The following is a 22,230-nucleotide window of genomic DNA, read 5'->3' on the forward strand; positions in this document are numbered from 1 at the left end:
AAGGCAGAGGGGAAAATGCATATGGATGGAAGGGAAGGGAGAAGGGGAAATGCACATGAATGGTGCCATAGTAGGAAAATGTTGACAGACTGGGACAGACTGAAGGTCCATCATGCCCAGTATCCTATTTTCCAACAGTGGCCAAACCAGTTTACAAGTACCTGGCAAGATCCCAAAACAGTAAAATAGATTTTATGTGTTTATCCTACAAATAAGCAGTGGATTTTCCCCAAGTCCATCTTAATAATGGCTTTTGGACTTTTTTCTTTTAGGAAGTTAGCCAAACCTTTTTTAAAACCTTGCTAAGCTAACTTCTTTTACCACATTTTCTTTCAATGAATTGCAGAGTTGAGTTACACATGGAGGAAGAAATATTTTCTCCAGTTTGTTTTAAATGTACTACTTAATAGTTTCATTGTGTGTCCCCTGGTCGTAGTATTTCCAGAAAGAGTAAACAAGCGATTCACGTCCACCTGTTCCATTCAACTCATTATTTTATTGACCTCTGTCACATCTCTCCTCTGCAACCTCTTCTCCAAGCTGAAGAGCCTTAGCCACTTTAGCCTTTCCTTGTAGGGGAGTCGTCACATCCCTGTTATCTTTTTCATCGCCTTTCTCTGTAAAATTTCTAATTCCGCTGTATCTTTTTTGAGATGCGGTGACCAGAATTGCACACAGTATTTGAGGTGCAGTCGCACTGTGGAGTGATACAAAGGCATTATAACATTCTTATTTTCATTTTCCATTCCTTTCCTTTCCTAATAAATACCTAACATTCTATTTGCTTCTCAACATTAGGTACGCTCTTATCAAAACATTGTGTATTAGAATCTGCATTCTCCAATTTATTTACCACCACTTGAGAAAAACTGCAATCTGAGAAACAGTGGACTTGAACATACTCTCCATAAGCTAAATTGAATCCCATAAATCTCTTAACGTAATTTCCTGGTGTTTTTCAATAGCTGAAGGCTGCTGAATTTGGGGTAGGTGCCTGAATAAGCTGTTGGCAACTTGACAAAAGTTAATGATGAAACTGCTTCTTCCAACTGAACCTCCAGCCTGAGGAATGGGCACCACCTGGGAAGCCCCTATCTGACAGGAAAAGGGATGGAGAGGTGGTGTCTGCTCCAGTGAGCTCAAAGAAGCTCCAAGGGGAGAGAATACCTGATTAATTGATGGTCCAGAAGAAATCAGGTGTTTGTCCATAGAATCCGGGACACTTGGAGTTGCTGTCTTCGGCTTCAGTTTACGCTTCCCTTTTGAGAATTATAGTATAGAGTGAAAACTCCCAAGGGGCAGGGTGTGCACCTTACGGCACGCCCCTTTTGGCGTGCCCTGCGGCCTCACACCTGCGGCACAGATCTTTTCAAGGCAACAGGACCCTCGATATCTGCGGGTGTCCAATAGGGTGCCTGTTGGAATCGGCACCGACTGTCCCTCACAGGAAGGCTCCTCCCACTGCAAGTTGACAACGGCAGAGGGAGCTCCACCTCACACTATATTGCCTCAGGCATACCACCACCCCCTAATTAAAGTTTGAAAAACCCTTTGTACTTAGAAATAAAAAAAAAACCTCTCAATGTTGATCACCTGATTCTCATAGCATGATGTCTATTTTGGTGGCCCTTTACTAGATGAAAAAATCTCAGCACCAATACAAACCCTCAAAATGACAGTGATAATGATTTAGGACAAATTACTACTCTAATTGATGAAAGCTTATTCCGTTGTGACAGTTCCTCTGTGTACATATGCTGCACACACCGTCCTGTTTCTAAATATAACTGAGATAAAATAACAGCTGATTGTTTGCTTTGTTTTCTGTGTACCAATGTGGCAGCTGTTGGGCTAAACCGGCTTCAGCTTTGTGACGTCATGCCGTCTCCTGTTCTTTCTCCAACCTTAGCTGCCCTAACCCACAGCCTCTTTATCTCCCACCTCTGTCTTCAGTTGTTGCTGCCTCCTCCTTCCAACTGCTACATCAGTCAACATGACAGATTTCCAGTGTAAGGACCAGGAAGTCTGTTCAAAATATTGGAGATTTAAGGGGACAGAACTCGTACTATATACTTCATACTATAATGTACTGGAGCTCTGATCTTACTGACTGAGGTCATATAACAAAGTCTGTTACACAAACATAGTAACATAGTAGATGACGGCGGATAAAGACCTGCACGGTCCATCTAGTCTACCCAACAAGGTAAACATTATAATGAAATTGTGACTGACGGTGTCTTGTCTGTTGTTCCAGGCCTTGTTCAAGGATGTCGCTGCTTATTTCTTGGAAGTGGACTGGGACATTCTGGGAGAATGGCAGAAGGAGCTGTACAAGAAGGTCATCAAGGAGATTCATGACATCCTCACATCACGAGGTAAATATGTCTTTTTTTATCATGTTTTTTTTTAAACTGGCTGCCGGGTAGCGGACTCAGGAGCTGTTGGCTCCTGATGCCATCGTCGCTGTGGCCCGTTGGCTGGCTGTGTTTTGGCCCGATTTCCTCGGTGTTGTCATCATTGGGAACCGGGGAGCTTTGCTTGACCTCAGTCGCTTGTTTGTTTCCCTTCTCGCTGCTGGTGTCTAGCGGAGACCTGGCACGATTGCATCAGGGGCGTGGTGACGGCTGCAGATGGGAGTGGACCGGTACCGGATCACCCAGCAGGGGCCAGCGCGTTACAGAGGGCTCGTTTGGCCCACCAACAATGGGCTTCTCACTGTTCCTCCGCGCCGCTGGCTTCTTCGGTGCTGTGGTTCTTCCCCCATCGCCGGTCTGCCACTTAGTCGGTTGCTGACCGTTTGGAGGTTGTAGCAGCGCCGTTGGGTCCTCTTGAAGGGTGCTGCCCTGCCGATCCCAGCTGCGAAGGCGGCCTGATTTGAATGCTTCTCGGTTTCCGCTTCTCTCTTAGCTGTTTATCGTTGAAGAGGTCGGAGAGTGTGTGGGTCGCTGCACTAGTTGCCATGGGAGCAGGAGTGGCACTTAATGGACTCCATTTTCATCAATCAGGGTCATCTTGGTGTGACCAGTTGATGTACCTCTCTTCCAGCCAGAAGAGGTTCAGCCTACTTCTCGGATTCAACTTATAACCTGCAGTTCTTCCTACCAGCATATCTACAGACCATTTTAGACTCATTTACCCTTTCCCTGTTATCTACTTTCCCTGTTTCCTCTATTCTCTAATTTGATTGTAACCATTTCATCTCTGATCTGGCAATAGCCATTCAGTGCATTGTAAGCAACTTTGAGCCTGCAAAACTGTGGGAAAAACGTGCAAAATAAATAAATAACATCTACCACACAGGCACATTAATGGAATGGGTGCTGTTATTTTATCAGAGCTTGAAAAATCCCAGGTACCAGGTCCTGTGGGCACCTGAAATTGAGACCTGGCTTCTGTTGCAAAATATAAAATGTTTACCTTAAACTGGAGGCTTCATACAAGACCAGCTGCAGTCTGTCTCCCTTTTCTGTAAAACAAAATTTTGACCCTTCTTCCTGAGAACTACAACTTCTGTGTAAGAATATAAACCAGGTTTCAGTGGGCGTAAATCCTTGTACCCAAAATTGGTCGCAGATCTCGGCGCAAAACACTATTCTATCAACTTTTTATAGAATAGCGTTTAGCTCCAATTTTTATCAGCATCATTTTTTTGGCTACATATACAGAACTTAGTCCTATGTGTACACACACACACTTTCATGCACTGCTTGTTCATAACAGGAAACAGATGGAACCTCCCCAGTGCTTCTACATACATATTTAAATGCTATTTTCCTTCTTACTTACAGGTTATTCAATTGTTAATCCTGAGGTCATATTCAAGATTAAGAACGAAGATGAGAAATATTTCACTCAACATTTTGAGTGGGAGGAAAAAGAAAACCCAGATGATCTCATTAAGAGTAAGTAAATGTTTTGGGTTTGAAGGTCTCTGAATTTTCAGATCAAAGTCTCCAGGCATTTAGAGACTTAAAGTCCATTTCCTAATTTAGTATTATTGTATCTTTGATGACTCCTTCTAATGTATTTTCTCTTAACAGACCTTCCAGTTGTAACATCTGTGATCTCACTCGATGTTAAACAAGAGGAAGATCTCCCCTCGATGGATCCTCCTAAATCAGAGACGTCTGAACAGACTCACCCTCCTATAACAAGTAAGTATAAAATTACTCCTTCACATCTTAATAAAATCTGCCGGGATTATTTAGGAATTCAGAGTTGATGGGGTAAGAAGTCATTATCCTCTCTGTAAAGCAGATACTGCCGGGAGGTGTAATTGAGCAGCATTGCTATTACTACTAGTACTACTACGTATAATTTCTATAGCGCTATTAGACGTACACAGCACTGTACACATGAACATGAAGAGACAGTCGCTGCTCATCAGAGCTTACAGTCTATTCAAGACAGACCAGTTAGAGATTAGGGAGTTAACATTTATTGTCAAAAGGGTTAATTGTAGAACAGAAGAGAATGGAGTAGCAACATGGAGCGATACAAAGGCATTATAACGTCCTCACTTTTGTTTTCCATTCCTTTCCTAATAGTACCTAACATTCTATTTGCTTTCTTAGCCGCCACAGAACAATGAGTAGAGGGTTTCAACGTATCGTCAACAACGACTCCGAGATCCCTTTCTTGGTCGGTGACTCCTAACGTGAAACCTTGCATTACGTAGCTATAGTTCGGGTTCCTCTTTCCCACATGCATCACTTTGCACTTGCTCACATTAAATGTTATCTGCCATTTAGATGCCCAGTCTCGTAAGGACCTCTTGGAATTTTTCACAATCCTCTGGCGATTTAACAGCTTTGAATAACTTTGTGTCATCAGCAAATTTAATTACCTCACTAGTTACTCCCATCTCTAGATCATTTATGAATATGTTAAAAAGCAGTGGTCCCAGCACAGACCCCTGGGGAACCCCACTGACTACCCTTCTCCATTGAGAATACTGACCATTTAACCTTACTCTCTGTTTTCTATCCTTTAACCAGTTTTTAATCCGCAATAGGACACTACCTCCTATCCCATGACTCTCCAATTTCCTCTGGAGTCTTTCATGAGGTACTTTGTCATACGCCTTTTGAAAATCCAGATACACAATATCAACCCGTCTTTATCCACATGTTTGTTCACCCCTTCAAAGAAATGTAATAGATTGGTGAGGCAAGATTCCCTTCACTAAATCCATGTTGGCTTTGTCTTATTAATTAATCCATGCTTTTGAATATGCTCTGTAATTTTGTCCTTTAAAATAGTCTCTACCATTTTGCCTGGCACCGACATTAGGCTCACCGTTCTATAATTTCCCAGATCTCCTCTGGAACCTTGGTCCATAAGATTATCTACGAAGTCCCGGGTTACATGGTTGACCTGATCAATCTCCCAGTCAGAAATAGTACCAGTTCATCACGGTCTTACCTGAATCTCCACTACCCAAATTGCAAAGGACTAAAATACAAGACTACCCATGTGTCCAACTTCTCTTACATAAGCACGCGTCTGTGGAACGCACTGCCACAAATGGTGAAAACAACTTACGATCACCTAAAATTCAGAAAATTATTAAAGACTCACCTATTCGGAAAGGCATACCCGACTGACCCAACTTAAATGCCTCAACCCTGCAACACTTCACTATCAAAGATCGTACTGGACATTATCAAATCCTTCTACCCTAACCCAACTTGACTGAATCTTATCTTCCCTATCCCACTATAACATCTTTTGTACTTGTCCCCTACTGGACTTGGCGAATGCCTTTACGGTATTATGTAAGCCACATTGAGCCTGCAAATATGTGGGAAAATGTGGGATACAAATGTAACAAATAAATAAATATCAGCGTTACATGGGCTACCCTCCAATCTTCTGGTACCACACTCAATTTTAAAGATAAATTACATATTATTAACAATAGTTCTGCCTGTTCATTTTTAAAGTCTGTCAGTACTCTGGGATGAATACCTGTCCAGGAGAGTTGCTACGCTTCAGTTTGTCAAATTGCCCCATTACATCCTCCAGGTTTATAAAGATTTCATTCAGTTTCTCCAACTCGTCAGCTTTGAATGCCATTTCTGGCACGGGTAACTCTCCCAAATCTTCCTCCGTGTAGACCGAAGCAAAGAATTCATTTAATCTGTCCACTATGACTTTGTCTTCCCTGATCGCCCCTTTTACCCCTCGGTCATCTAGAGGTCCAACTGATTCTTTTGCCGGCTTCTTGCTTTTAATATACCTAAAAAAAATTTTAGTATGTGTTTTTGCCTCCAACGCAATCTTTTTTTTCAAAGTCCCTCTTTGCCTTCCTTATCAGTGCTTTGCATTTGACTTGACATTCCTTATGCTGTTTCTTTTCAGTTGGTTCCTTCTTCCATTTTCTGAAGGATTTTCTTTTAGCTCTAATAGCTTTCTATACCTTACTTTTTAACCATGCCGGCTGTCGTTTGGTCTTCTGTCCTTCATTTTTAAAACGCGGAATACATTTGACCTGGGCTTCCAGGATGGTATTTATTTTTGAACAGCATCCACGTCTGATGTAAATTTTTGACCCTCACAGCTGCTTCTCTAAGTTTTTTTTTTTTCACTCTTCTTCTCATTTTATCATAGTCTCCTTTTTGAAAGTTAAACGCTAACATTTTGGATTTCCTGTTTATACTTACTCCAAAGCTAATATCAAACCTGATCATATTATGATCACTGTTATCAAGTGGCCCCCAATCACCATTACCTCCCGCACCAGATCATGTTCTCCACTAAGGACTAGGTCTAGAATTTTTCATCCTCTTGTCGGCTCCTGTACCAGCTGCTCCATAAAGCAGTCCTTGATTTCGTCAAGGAATTTTACCTCCCTAGCATGCCCTGATGTTACATTTGCCCAGTCAATATTGGGGTAATTGAAATCACCCATAATTATTGTATTGCCATCTTGTTAGCTTCCCTAATTTCCGATAACATTTCTACATCCGTCTGTTCATCCTGGCCAGGCGGATGGTAGTACACTCCTATCACTATCCTTTTCCCCTTTACACATGGAATTTCCATAGGGATTCCAAGATGTATTTTGTTTCCTGCAGAATTTTCAATCTATTTGATTCAAGGCCCTCCTTAACATACAGTGCTACCCCTCCACCAATTCAATTCACCCTATAGCTACGATATAATTTGTACCCTGGTATGACAGTGTCCCACTGTTTATCCTCCTTCCACCAGGTCTCAAGAGATTCCTATTATATCTAATTTTTCATTTAGTGCAATATTTTCTAACTCTCCCATCTTATTTCTTAGGCTTCTGGCATTCGCATATAGACATTTCAAATTATGTTTGTTGTTCCTATTTACATCATGCTCAGTACTTGACAATATTAATTTGCAATCTTTTTTGTCTGATTTTTATTTAAGGATACCTGATCTACTATGGTAATTTTTGCAACCTTACTATCGGGATACCCTATCTTCCCTGTTTTGGTGATATCTTTGAAAGATACCTTATCCCGAACCATGCGCTTTTGAGTGACTGTAGGCCTTCCCCAAGTTTCTAGTTTAAAAGCTGCTCTATCTGCTTTTTAAACGCTGATGCCAGCAGCCTGGTCCCACCCTGGTTAAGGTGGAGCCCATCCTTTCGGAATAGGCTCCCCCTTCCCCAGAATGTTGCCCAGTTCCTAACAAATCTAAAACCCTGCTCCCTTCACCATCGTCTCATCCATGCATTGAGACTCCGGAGCTCTGCCTGTCTCTTGGGCCCTGCGCGTGGAACGGGTAGCACTTCAGAAAATGCTGCCCTAGAGATTCTGGATTTGAGCTTTCTACCTAAGAGCCTAAATTTGGCTTCCAGAACCTCTCTCCCACATTTTCCTATGTCATTGGTACCCACATGTACCAAGACAGCCGGCTCCTCCCCAGCACTATCTAAAATCCTATCTAGGTGACGCATGAGATCCGTCACCTTTCGCAGCAGGCAGGCAAGTGACCAGGCGATCCTCACGTCCACCAGCCACCCAGCTATCTACATGCCTAATAATCGAATCACCAACAAAACTCGTGATGACAGACATTTCCATTATATTTATGCAGTATTAGTGTGTATAACACATCTGTTTGTATCTGTTAAGAAAGGAGCTGCTCACCACAGCATGAATATATTGGGGTATTTCTGGAATACATTTTTGATGATGATCAGTACAGCAGTACCCCTCTTTTTTTTAATTCTGTACCAGTGGAGGTGCCTGTGAATAATTCTGTGGTAACTTAAAAAAAAAAAAGAACACTTATTTTGCTGTCTTTTTCTTATAACAGGTTTCTACAATGTCAGGCCTGACATTTTAATCCAATTTGAGCAAAAAGGATTAAGAACTGAGCCTCGGGGATCTGAGGAAACTGGAAATCTAACCACAACAGGCAGATGTGAGGAACTGCCTGAAGCATGTGATGAAGCTTCGATTAAAGCTAGTAATGAGGTGATACAGACTTTTCCTATAAGAAAGATTCCCTCCTGTGGACCAGGATTTGAGTGGAGGACTGGCCTAGTGGTTAGGGTGGTGGACTTTGGTCCTGGGGAACTGAGGAACTGAGTTCAATTCCCACTTCAGGCACAGGCAGCTCCTTGTGACTCTGGGCAAGTCACTTAACCCTCCATTGCCCCATGTAAGCCGCATTGAGCCTGCCATGAGTGGGAAAGCGTGGGGTACAAATGTAACTAAAATAAAATAAATAAATAGTGAGAATGAGGTGTTATAATCACAGCCTCTGATTTCTAACTCTTGTTGTGTAGATAATGTGTTTGTTCTATTTTTCATATTTTTACTTTTCTTCTTTCATTTGTGTTCTTTTTTTTGTTTTGTTTTTCGTTTCTTCTTTCTCTTATTCTCCCTCACCCTTTTCCCATGTCGCTGTGTCTCATCTCTTCATCTTTAGTATCTATTGTCTCTTATCCTTTGTTAATTTTTATAATCTTCCCTATATCTCTCACTCTTTCTGACCTCTCTGTATCCACTTTGCAATCTGTTTACTGCTGAATTTTTACTCTAGCACTAACACCCTCCAGTTTAATCCACTCTGTCATGATGATATAATTTCTACCCTTATATGCCTATTATATGAGGTCTTTTCATTTAGTGCAACAAACTCTAACTCTCCCATCTTAATTTTTCAGGCTTCTAGGATTTGTTTACAGACATTTCAAAGTGTGTTTTTTGTCCATACTGTATTTACAACTTTCTTAGTAGTTGTCAGGGATAGTTAGCAGTCTTCATCTGCTCTTCCCTTGAAGGCATCTGGCCTACTTCTGCCTGTGGGGGAACAGTTTTACTATGGTTTTCCTTCTTGTTGGAAAGTTGTCTCCATCAAGTATGTTTTTCTTTTTTCCCCAGGGGGAGTTGCAGTGGTTTAGTATGTGTGTGTGGTGGTGGTGGTGGGGGGGTCTCTGGGGGTTCTGTGTTTTCTGCTGTATTATTTGACATCTGTTTGTCCTCTTTAAGTGATCTTTTGTGACAGAGTATTGTTTGTCAATTTTAGTGAGATCTCAGCACAGTGTGGTCAGAATGGCCTAAAAGACTGAGATGATGGTGGTACCGGTGGTACCCACTGATCAGCTGCATTTTTGTCTTTACCCTCCTTTCTTGAACCTATTCCAATTCAGCATCAAATCTGTTATCTAGGTTTAGTACTTGACTCTGCTGATATTTCACCCACAGGTTTTTGTAATGTTTGTTTTTTGTTTTTTTACCTTTATTTGCTGCTTCATCTTCACACGTCAGATGGTTTTTGTATGCTGACAGAATTGTTGATTTTATCTTCATTTGATTGCCTTAATATTCTATATTTCCTCAACAACCCTCCAGACCGGTCAAGAAGCTTGCGTTATACATGCCTACCAGCAGAGGGAGACTGAGAACACCTGACTTTGAACACTGTGGGGCCCTTTTCGTGGCCTGTGGTAGTGTAGGTGCGTGTTTTGGGCACGCGCTGGGCCAGTTTTTACCGTGTCTACAAAAAAGGGCTTTTACTGGGACAGGAAAAGGGGCCTGCAGTAAAATTAAAACCAGCGCTCGTCTTAAAACCGGCCTGAGCCCTTAACGCCACCCATTGATCTAGCAGTAAGGGCTCACGCACTACACACGTGGTGACCATTTGGCGTACGCCAAGTGCCGATTACCACCGGAACCGGTGCATAGGTGGAAATAAATAATTCATCCACGCGTTGTGGACACGCGTCAAATCTAAAATTACCGCTGTGCTGGCCTGACAGTAGTCTCATTTGGATGTGCGCTGCACACGCGTACAGCCTACCACAGCTTAGTAAAAGGGCCCCTGTATATCTGTCCTGTGCAGAACGCCAACCAGCCAGTATTTCTCATTCTCCAGCAGAGGGTAGACGTGGCGGTCAGTGTAGCCTAACCGGTCTGTTAGGCCCTAGGGAGTGCTTTGGTGCTCTGTGGTTGTTTTTTCTTTGGGGGCTTTGCTTCTTCTTGAGTTTTTAGCCTGGAAAAAAAAACCTCTGTGCTTCTGGAGTTCTGGAGTGTGGGTCCGGTGGGGTCCTGTTTCCCCTTGGGGTGTTAAACCCAAGTGGCCAGGTCCCTCCCCGTTCTCTGCTTTCTGGAGTGGACAGCTTTGTGCCTCTGTTGCCGTGTCTGGGTGGGAGCCTTGAGTGCCTTGCTCAACCTTCAGCTCAAGTTAAAAAAAAAAAAAGAGAGAGAGAGAGTAAACAGCACCAGACTCAGTGCCGGTACGTTTTGGCTGTCCGGGAGAGCAGAGTGTTGATTCTGTGCTGGAGGGGAAGTTGTTTTTGCTTGGTTTGTAGGGCAGGTCGCATCTTTCCTCCTTCCTATTTTTACTGCGGTGATGTGTGCAGCCAAGCTCCTCCACTGCTGCTCGTGTGCGCACCAGGGGTTGAGGTGCCTGGATCACAGTGCCGGCTTTCTGATGATGAGCCAAAGTCGTCTTCTGTGACTCCACCCGATTTGACTGTGGAGCACAGCAAGAACGGCTGGAACAGAGGCTGCCCTGCCAGTGGGTTCACCAGCGGTGGCTCAGTTTTCGGTGGTTCCTGAGCTGCAGGGCCGCCTCAGTTGTTGCAGGAAGATATTCGGTCTGGGCCTCTTTTGTCCAGTGAATGCTGAGGAGGGATGGGGCCCCCTCCTGTCTGGACCTTCTATCAGGCCTGGAAGACAGGTCCAGCCAGTGCTGATGCTCCCAGTGGTGGACAAAAAAATTCGCCTGGATTGGGCTGAGGATCTGGATTCCGTTTCCCTCCAGGGCTCAGAGGAGGTTTTTAGTGAGCTGGAGTTGGAAGAGCTCTAGTGCTGCAAGCGTCCGTTTGTTCGTGGCTAGTGGCCCACACTTGTTTTCGCTGGCCAGATTCGGTCTTGGACAGGGCTGATTTAGTACAGCAGTTGGTGAAGTTGGAGATGGGCTCTTCTTTCCTGGCTGATGGCCTTTGTGATTTGGTACGTGCATCAGCAAAGAATATGTCCCTCGTAGTTGAGGCACGGAGGGCGCTTTGGCTACGGGGTTGTATTACCCTACCCCCCTCAGGTACCCTCCCAACACAGATTAGGCAATAATTTGGAGTCGTTATTCGATATGTGGGCAGATCAAAGAGATAATGCAATCACAACACATTAAGCAGCAAACTTCTTCCCCTAGCGGACAGAGAGGACAGATAAGGGTCCCAGAGCTTCAAAAAATGGGTTTTAGGATTGTGACATCCTCTCGCCTCCCTCAATTTAGAATTGTCCATTTAATGCGTAGTTCATCCATTCTGAGGGATTTGCATTGGACACCTGTAAAATATCGCACACTACTTAAACGTCTTCCTTCTAGAAACCTTCATTCTTAGCAGTGCTGTGGTATAAAACTTCTATGAGACAGTGTGTGTTTTCACTATGATGTACACAGCTGGAACAGTGGGAGTAGCATTATTTGATTTTTTGAAAAAAAATAAAGCCTTCACTGTTTTTCTTCTGCTTAACAATTTTATTTTGAATGATTTGCTGTTCCTGTTATTTCTTTTTATGTGAACTATTACATATGTTTGTTGTAAACCATCTAGAAGTATGTTGATAGGTGTATATTTAATAAAATGAAATGAAAAAATAATGACACTTTGATGTGGAGTGTCCTGTTTGCTGTTCTAGGTATTGGTCACATTCAAGGATGTTGCTGCTTATTTCTTGGAAGTGGACTGGGTCCTTCTGGGAGAATGGCAGAAGGAGCTGTACAAGAAGGTCATCAAGGAGATTCATGACATCCTCATCTCACGAGGTAAATATGTGTTTTCTGTCATCTACCAAACAAGCACATAAAAATCACAGGAACCTAGATACCAAAGGCACCTGAAATTTAGATCCTGGCTTCTGATGCCATCCCATATTCAATACGAGCCTGTGAAAGACTCCACTGCTACAGGATCTGCAAAAGATGCTGCTCTCTGTTGTAAGATAAAATGTACAACTTAAACTAGAGGCTTCACACAGCACCAGCAGGAATCTCTCTCCCATTCCTATACAAAATATTTTGGCACAGAAGACCAGAGAGAGATTTCCTCTGAGACTTCTGCGTAAGGTCATGACATATCAGCTGCACACAAGTCAGCTATACTGTACAACGTATAACCTCTCCAAATGGTAACCAGAAGATTGGCAGCTGCAGTGCCTCCACCTAGGAGGGATAGGAAATGAAATCTCTATACCAGAGAACCTCTATGATATAGAGAACGTGGTGAAGGCGGTTAGCATGGCAGAGTTTAAAAAGGGGTTGGACGGTTTCCTAAAGGACAAGTCCATAAACCACTACTAAATGGACTTAGGAAAAATCCACAATTCCAGCAATAACATGTATAGAATGTTTGTACGTTTGGGAAGCTTGCCAGGTGCCCTTGGCCTGGATTGGCCGCTGTCGTGGACAGGATGCTGGCCTCGATGGACCCTTGGTCTTTTCCCAGTGTGGCATTACTTATGTACTTAATCTTAATCAAGTGTTGGGCCACTGCTGCCTCTTCTCTCCAAGTTTTGTCGGTCAAATACACCCCCCCCCAAGATACCCATACACAGATCTCCATGCAAAATCACGCACTGCTCCTTCAAAATACGAAGCAGAGGGAACCTCCCAAGGGATTCTATAAATACAATTTAAATGTAATTTTCCTACTTCTTATTAACAGGTTATTCAATTGTTAATCCTGATGTTATATTCAAGATTAAAAAGGAAGACGAGAAATATTTCACTCAACAATTTGAGTGGGAGGGAAAAGAAAATCCAAATGACTTCAACAGTAAGTAAATGTTTTGGATTTAATGGGCTTTGCATTTTTAGATCACAGGAGATGGGTCAATAACATCAAACATTTGGACACTTAACACTAAATTAGGAAACTGATTTTATCAGATACCTTGTGAATCCTTGTGAATGTGTTTTCTCATCACAGACCTTCCAATTGTAACATCTGTGTTCTCACTGAGTATTAAACAAGAGGAAGATGTCCCCTTCATGGAAAATCCTGAATCACAGATGTCTGAACAGACCCTGCCTTCTATAACAGGTAAGTATAGAATTCCTCTTGCACATCTTTACTAAAGTCAGCTGGAATCATTCAGGAATTCAGCGCTGGTGAGAAAAGTTTGTCATCTCCTCTTCTCCTCCCTCTGTCTGATCCCCTACTGTGGACAGATTAAACTGTCTGTGGAGATGGAGGAGGCACGGATAGAGGTGGGTATCCCAGCGGTGGGATCTGGTCTGCAAAACCCTTCATCCTAGAGTGTCTTGGGGTTGAGAAATGTGTACTGTTGAAAGGAATTCTGCTACAGTGTAATTATGTCCATGACTATGTTTGATGAAAGAGGGAAACAGCTAGAGAGAAGGAAGCAGCTGGCCAGTCTTTCCATCAGCGCTATATTATGGATGGAGGGTTATGGAGGGAACAGGGCAGGTGAAGAGACCTGGGTGCCTTAAGGCGAGAGAGCAGTGGTGTAGCGAGGGCGGCTGCCACCCGGGGTAGGTCGCTGCTGCGCACTCCCCCCTCCACTCCATTCTCAGATATTCCCTCCTCAACCAACTGTGATCCTTCTCCAGAATTTTCTTCCGTGAACACTGAAGAGAAGTATTTGTTTAGCACATTCACTTTATCCTCATCACTCTCCACATAGCTATTCTCAGCATCTTTCAGTCTTGCAATTCTGTTCCCCAGTATATCTAAAAAAAAGGTCTTGTCACCTCTCTTTACATCTTTAGCCATTTTTCTTCTGCTTCGCTGTCACTAGTTGTATTTCCTTCTTGGCTTCTTTAAGTTTAATCCAATAATCTTTTCCGTGATCCTCTCATTTGTTCTTTTGTATTTCTTGAACAAAACCTCTTTTGCTCCTATTTTTTCAGCTACTTGTTTGGAGAACCACATAGGCTTCCTGTTTCTCTTGTTTTTGTTTACTTTCCTTGTGTAAAGATCGGTTGCCCTATTTATAGCAGTTTTCAGCTTGGACCACTGCACTTGCGCTTCACCTATCCTGACCCATGCCATCAGCTCCTTCTTCAGATATTCCCCCATTTTACCAAAATCAGTACGCCTGTATCTTGAAACACCTAGCACCTGCCTGGGGTTACCCTGCGGCCACCTGAAGAGTCTGCCCATCACTTTTACTCTGTTCCCCTCCCCTCTACCTATACCCTCTAGCCCCATCCACCTACTGCTCCTCCCCCACCCCAGCCCATCTTCTACTTCATTCCCCTCCCCTCTACCCATAACCCCTAGCCCCATCTAACATCTGCTCCTTCTTCCAGTCCCATCCATCTTCTGCTCTGTTCCCTTCCCCACCCACACCCCCTAGCCATTTCTCCTGTTCCAACCCCCTCCCCCACAATCTCTCTACCCCTAGCCCCATCTGCCTCCTGCTCCTCCCCCCACCCCATCCATCTTTTGCTCCTTCCTTCTTCCCCCCACACACCAGTTTCATCCATTTTGCGCTTTCCAGGATCTCTTGTCTATTTGACTTTTTTTTCCACCATCATTTCCTCTGTGTCCCTGTCCCTATTCCCATGTTCAGTATCTGCCTTCTGTGTCCCCATTCCTCTCCCGTCCCATTTCTCCCCTTCTTTCCTCTGCACTTCCACCCTAGCCTCTTCTCAATCTTCTTGTGTCCGTTGCAATGCAGCCTCTTCACTCACTCTCTCTCTCTCTCTCTCTCTCCTGCAGTAAAGCTGCTGCTTCTTCTCTCTATATATATACCCCTTGCCATCCAGCTTCTTCTGTCTCTTTCTTTTCTCTATCATGTTTTCAAGGCTGGAAACTAGGTTGTGAGCCCTTGGGCCACTGCCGAGGAGCGACAGCGGCAGGCAAAACCACCCCACCCCAGAGGCAAGGCAGAAGTCAGATGAAGAGCTAGGCTTCACCTGCACATGGCCACCTTTCACCAGGAGTTGAGCCCCTGGCTGCTGGCGGCCGGCAGGACTTATAGGACAGGGCAGGACTGGATAACAGCTAGGCAGCACAGGGACTGAGGGTCAGAAGGAAAAGGAAATAAACATGGGCAGAAAGGCAGGAAACTGGGCTAGGACTCATAGAATAGACACACAACACAAGGCAGGGAATGGACAAGCTAGGGGACAGAAACTGGAAGCTGCAAGCAGCCACAAAAGCAGGAAACAAACACTGACAAACAAGGGAAAGAACTAAAAGCTGCAAGCAGCCACTGAAGACAGACAACCCAGAAACCTAAGCACTACACAAAGAACTACAAGGAGCAAGACTAAGAAATAAGCAAACCGTAAACTAAACGTAGACTAACTAGAAATAGGCAAGAACTACAGGCAAGCAACTAGAACAAGGAAACAAACTCAGGCTGAAGTGCAACAAGCACCAACATACCAGGGCCTTAGACGATGCAAAGGCAGAGAGGTTCCAAATGGCTAATAAGCCCAGCAGCAGCTGAGGCTCAGCTGCAACAATCACCAGGCAACCACAGGAGCTGTGCAAGGTCAAACAAGACAGACAAATCCGGCAGCCTGGAAGATCCGGACTGGACTAGGCTAAAGTCTGGAATGGGTGATAGTCCATAGCAGTTACCGGTTCTGGCCACCAGAGGGCGAGATGAGCACAGACATAACATTCTCTTTCTGTCCCATGCAATGTCTCTTCTCTCCCTCATTCTCTCTCTGTTCCCCCTGCCATGCAGCCTTCTCTCTTCCTGTGCCCCCTGCCATTTTTCATCTTTACTCTCTCTCTCGGTTTTGTTCTTAGCAAAGTTAAAATAAGCAAGTATTTTGCAGCAAAAATAACGCAGGGTAATTGGGCTACATAGGCAAAAGGGAGAAGCTGGCAGGAGGAACACCTATATCTCATTGTTAGGTGAAACCAACAAGTGAGAGATGGTCAGTGGTCTTCTTGCCCCTTCCTTACAAGAGACTTATGTACAATTTCTCTTAGCTTAGAAGTCAAAGAAGTTGGTTCTGTAAAATGTAATTTTATTTTTGATTGAGAAGGCACATAAAAGATGCATTTCCTGGAACCCAATTGGCCCCATTCTTGTTAGAACTTCTTATCGTACTTATACAAGGTAAGGGGTCATGGTTCTGAGGAAAAGGTGATGTTCTCAGGAACCAGTTGGTTTTATTGTTCCATCTTTTCTCTCTCGCCTTAAGGCACCCAGGTCTCTTCACCTGCCCTGTTCCCTCCATAACCCTTTCAGCAATATAGCGCTGATGGAAACACTGGCCACTTGCTTCTCTCCAGCTGTTTCCCTCTTTCATCAAACATAGTCATGGACATAATTATACTGTAGCAGAGTTCCTCTCAGAGAAAGGGGGAGGTTTCTTCTGAGGTAATTTAATTGCTTTGGCCTGAGTAGTACAGGGGAATATTTTTGTGTTTTGTTTAATCCACAGTAAGTGAAATGTATTTAATATCTTCACGCCTGTAAATCTGTACCCTTCATATTTAATAGGCCATATTCTCAAGAATCCCCTGGGGCTGCCTAACCCCCAATGTTCAGTGGCATTAAAGCAGGTAGTACCAATACCCTGAATATTGCCTCTGATCGCTCACAAAATAAAGTGGCGGTTATGTGGGGGAAGCATATAGGAGGAGCCCGGTGTTATGCGGGTGCCGGCTGGCTCACATAGGACATGAACTACTGAATATCGGGCTGGAACCCACATAACTTTTATTTTCGTTATTTGAACCCCCCCCCCCCCCCCCCCGGCGGCCCTCCTGACAATGTTTCATCCTTTCTTCCCCCCCCCCCCCCCCCCCCCAAGGTTACCTCTAGCCCAGGTGCTCCAGTGGGTTTTCTGGTGTAGGAGCAATTTCTCCTTGCTCCTGCCCACCTTAAGTGTATCCTTTTCCATAGCTGTAAAATTAATGATCGTACTCTTCTATTTTATCCAACAGATGATGGGTTTAGGAATGAGAGTGAGAGAGTGAGAATGTGCGATGAGCAGCAGAAAGAGGAATGGAAACACGAAGATTCCTCCAGAGACAGCACAGATCCTTCAGCAGACTGTGAAGGAGGTATCGGTAGCATAATACCAACCGGTGAGAAAGCAGCAGCTCAGATAGGAGAAAGATCAGAAAGACAAAAGAGAAACTGTAGCTTTTTCCCAAGACTTGTACAACCTGGAAGACTCAACGGTGAGAGAGATTTTAAAAGTGCTGATGTTTGGGAAACCTTTACTACTGACTCCAATTTTATTGAGCACCACGTAAGTGGGCTTAGGACTGAAGTTCATGACTGTCAAGGTATGCACAAAACTTACCTATCTGGATACTCTGGAAACTGTGGAAAACCATTTCAATGTTTAGAATGTGATAAATGTTTCAGAACCAAGGTAAACCTGGAATGGCACAAAAGGACTCATATAGCAGAGAAACCATTTAAGTGTTCAGAATGTGATAAATCCTTTAGCTTCAAAAGGAATCTGAAACGTCACAAAATGATTCATACTGGAGCGAAACGATTTAAATGTTCAGAATGTGATAAATGGTTCAGAAGCAAGGCTGAGGTGAACCTTCACAAAATGACTCATACAGGAGAGAAACCATTTCAGTGTTCAGAATGTGATAAATGGTTCAGAATCAAGGGTGAGGTGAAACGTCACGAAAAGACTCATACAGAAGAGAAACGATTTAAATGTTCAGAATGTGATAAAAGGTTCAGAAGTAAGGGTGAGGTGAAACGTCATGAAATGATACATACAGGAGAGAAGCCATTTCAATGTTCAGAATGTGATAAACGGTTCAGAATCAAGGGTGAGGTGAAACGTCATGAAATGATTCATACAGGAGAGAAACGATTTCAATGTTCAGAATGTGATAAAAGGTTCAGAAGCAAGGGCGAGATGAAACGTCACGAAATGATACATACAGGAGAAAAACCATTTAAATGTTCAGAATGTAATAAATGGTTCAGAAGCAAGGCCGAGGTGAACCTACACAAAATGATTCATACTGGAGAGAAACGATTTAAATGTTCAGAGTGTGATAAATGGTTCAGAAGCAAGGGTGAAGCGAAATATCACAAAATGACTCATACCGGAGAGAAACCATTTCAATGTTCAGAATGTGATAAATGGTTCAGAAGCAAGGGTGAAGCGAAATATCACAAAATGACTCATACCGGAGAGAAACCATTTCAATGTTCAGAATGTGATAAATGGTTCAAAACCAATGCCCTGCTGAAAAATCATGAATGGACTCATACAGGAGAGAAACCATTTCAGTGTTTAGAATGTGATAAATGTTTCAGAACCAAGGGAAACCTGGAAAACCACAAAATGACTCATACTGCAGAGAAACCATTTCAATGTTCAGAATGTGATAAATGCTTCAAATGCAAGACCTACCTGAGTATTCACAAAAGGACTCATATGGAGCAGAAACCATTTCAATGTTCAGAATGTGATAAAAGTTTCATAAAGAAGGCTGAGGTACAACGGCATGAAAGAACTCATACAGGAGAGAAACCATTTCAATGTTCAGAATGTGATAAATCCTTCAAAGGGCACCTGAAACGTCACAAAATGACTCATACAAGAGAGAAAAATATTTAACTGTTCAGAATGTGATAAATGTTTCATATGGAAGGCTGAGCTGCAACAGCATGAAACTACTCATACAGCTGAAAAAACATTTCAATGTTCAGAATGTGATAAATGTTTCCATAGGAAGACCGACTGAAACAGCACAAAAGGACTCATACAGGAGAGAAGCCATAAGTATTCCAAATGTTTCAGAAGGAAGGCCAAGGAGAAACTTCACGAAAACTCATATGGAAGAAAAAACATTTAAATATTAAGTATGTGATAAATGTTTTAATCAGAAGATCCAATTGAAATAGCACAAAAGGACTCATATGGGAGGGAAACTATTTAAATATTTAGAATGTGATAAATGTTTCAGAGGGAAGCACCATCTGACTCGGCTTGCAATAAATCACAGTAGAAAAACCACTTAAATATTCAAGATGTTATACATGTTTCAAAAACAAGGGGTTACTGTCAGAGAGGAAAATCAGAGCTGGCCAATGGCCTGGACAAACAACTAGGAATATCTGAAAAGAGTGATTACGTAAGCCTGTCACATCATAGTTTAAGGCATTAAGACGAACAAGGATCGTGGACCAGTATGTGTGAACTGTGTGGCAGTTCAGTAGCATTGTAAAATTGGTAACATTATAAGCTCTTCTGGACATGGAGTTACATATATTAATTATATTAGCTTTACTTATATAAATTACATTAAGGTAAGCCTGTATGGAGATATGTACTTTACATTTATTCTGTTCATTATTACCTCTGCTTCTAAGCTTGTATTCTAAGCAGATAAGGAAGGTACCAGGAGCAAACTGTCTCTGCAATGGTAGGAATTTAGAGAAAAAACTGTAGCTGGACATGACATAGAAACAAGTTAGAAGATGGGAAAGTTGGTTATGGAATATAGGAGGGATGGAAACTAGTGAGAGAGGATAGGTGGAAAAAACAGATCAGTGAATGAGGAGAGCACAGATAGAAAGGTAGAAGACCTATATAAGGGGATCCATCCTTTGCTCGAGGGAAATCTTCTCCTGATCTTTCTGTTTCATGTTTCAGTAGCTGCTTGCACTCTGCCCTTGCTTATGATTTTTGGGTAAGATGTCCCCATCACAGAGGTGGTGTGAAGAGGTTAAACCTCACAGTGAGTGTATGGTGGACTGGTTACGGAGGCCGAGATGCAAATGGCATATAATGAATCATACAAAAGATAAACCATTTAAATGTTCCTGAATGCCATATCGAGTTGCAACGACATGAAATGACTTATATAATAAAGCAGTTAAATATTCTAAATGTTTTAGAAGTGAAGCTGCAATGGTCTATAGGGTCTAACCGAGAGAAAAATGGTTTAAAACAAATGTATAAAGGGACCATTTTACTGAAGTGCAGAAAGCCTATTGCAGGCTCGCTGCGTGGCAATTCGGAAGTACCGCTGGTCTGTAAGGTGTGTTAAGCTATTGATCTTCAGAGCTTCTACCGATCCTGAGGTCTTTTTTCTTTACCACAGATAAAGTGTGTTGATTCGGGTGCATATGTATTTTGATTTGTAATGTTCAAAGTAGGGTAATAATTAAGGTGTTCCTCACTCTGGTTTGTGTTTGGTTATTCCTAGTTTTTTTTTTGTGGGGACTTTTCATCATCTTGTTGTGTAATTGTCACATGTGACATAAACCATTGAAATGTTCTAAATATGATAACTCTTTCAAAAGAAAAGCTGAACGGAAATGACATGATATGACTCACACAGCATTTGGAGGCAGCCACAGGGACGGTTTCTCATTCGGGTGTTTGATCTCTCGCCTATCATTTTTATGGAGTTCCTTTCCTGATTCTATTTTTTTTTCTTATTTGTAATTTTACCATACAAAGTAGAGAAACATCCAAGAGTAATTCAAAAGTTAGAAAAATAATAATAAAGAAAAAGATACATAGGCTTAGTCCACATCTAGGAAAGTGCAGTAGGCTAACCAGGAAGCTGGAAACTCAAGAGGAAAATGCAAACACTGTAAAGCAGAGCAGGCAATGCAAATATATTCATCTATCACTCCAAAACCTCAAAAACCTGATTAGTAAGTGTAACCCTAAGGGGTTAGAAGAAAAAAACAAACAAACAAAACTTACCTGTCCGGAGGGTGTGACCTAGTTCTGGCCATGTTGCTGGTCTCCGGGGTGTTTGGGGTGTTTTGCAGCTGGGATTGGTGAGTCGGGACCAGTGGTGTGCTGGAGCCGGCTCGCACCTGCTCGCAAGAGCCGGTTGTTAAATTTTCTTCCGGCTTGCGAGCCGGTTGTTGAAAATAGCGAGCCGGCTCTGGCTCTCCTCCCTCCCTCCGGATCCGCCTCACCGCCCGCTTGTTTTTTTGAATTGTTTGGGGCAGGCAGTCTTGCCTGCCCGCTTCCAGCGCTGACTGTCTTTCCTTGCCGATTCGCGCTTTAAAAATGGCTGCCGAGACTTCCAGAGGCGGCCTCGCGAGACTTTGGCTGAAGTCTCGGCGGCCATTTTGAAGCGCGAATCAGCAAGGGAGGACAGTCGGCGCTGGAAGCGGGCAGGCAAGACTGCCTGCCCCGAAGAATTGAAAAAGCAAGCGGGCGGTGAGGGACCGGATCGGGAGGGAGAGAGGGAGGGAGGAGAAGAATTCGTGAAACAACTCGGGAGGGGGGTGGCAGGGGGGAAAAGGGAGTCGCTGCTGGGCATGGGTGGATGGAGGGGGTCGCTGGGTATGGGTGCATGCAGGGCAGGGGAGAGGAGGGTACACTGCTGGACATGGGTGCATGCAGGGGAGAGGAGGGTCACTGCTGGACATGGGTGCATGCAGAGGAGGGGAGAGAGAAGAAATGCTGGACATGGATGGAGGGGAGAGAAGAGTGAGGAAGGAGATGAGATGAGAGAAAAGGAAGAGAGGAGAAAAACTGCACATGGATGAAGAAAATAGGCAGAAGCTGAGGACCAGAAATGAAGAAGAAAGGAGGAAAGAAATAAATGGAAAGGAAGCCCTGGAAACGGAGTTAAGAGGACAGTTAGCAGCAGAATCGGAAACTGGGCCAGCATGATCAGAAAAACAGTCACCAGACAACAAAGGTAGAAAAAAAATCATTTTATTTTCATTATAGTGTTTGGAATATGGCAGGCAAGACTGCCTGCCCCGAAGAATTGAAAAAGCAAGCGGGCGGTGAGGGACCGGATCGGGAGGGAGAGAGGGAGGGAGGAGAAGA

The 22,230-nt window shown here is 43.4% G+C and overlaps 1 protein-coding gene across 1 annotated transcript; it reads left to right on the forward strand.

Annotated features, from left to right (window-relative positions):
- The first annotated feature begins 13,240 nt into the window (after positions 1-13,240).
- Positions 13,241-20,307, forward strand: LOC115464302 (gastrula zinc finger protein XlCGF58.1-like). Its single transcript, XM_030194694.1, has 3 exons — positions 13,241-13,276; positions 13,430-13,543; positions 17,381-20,307. The coding sequence occupies exons 2-3, from the start codon at positions 13,492-13,494 to the stop codon at positions 19,036-19,038; spliced, it is 1,710 nt and encodes a 569-aa protein (XP_030050554.1). The 5' UTR covers positions 13,241-13,276; positions 13,430-13,491; the 3' UTR covers positions 19,039-20,307.
- The last annotated feature ends 1,923 nt before the right edge of the window (positions 20,308-22,230 follow it).

This window comes from Microcaecilia unicolor, chromosome 1, assembly GCF_901765095.1.
Source record: "Microcaecilia unicolor chromosome 1, aMicUni1.1, whole genome shotgun sequence".
NCBI lineage: Eukaryota > Metazoa > Chordata > Amphibia > Gymnophiona > Siphonopidae > Microcaecilia > Microcaecilia unicolor.

Bases quoted from the DNA above. Each gene is read 5' to 3' on its own strand.
- LOC115464302 (XM_030194694.1), top strand. From the start codon at position 13,492: ATGGAAAATCCTGAATCACAGATGTCTGAACAGACCCTGCCTTCTATA. The intron at 13,544-17,380 runs GTAAGTATAGAA...TTTATCCAACAG, and splicing joins GACCCTGCCTTCTATAACAG to ATGATGGGTTTAGGAATGAG.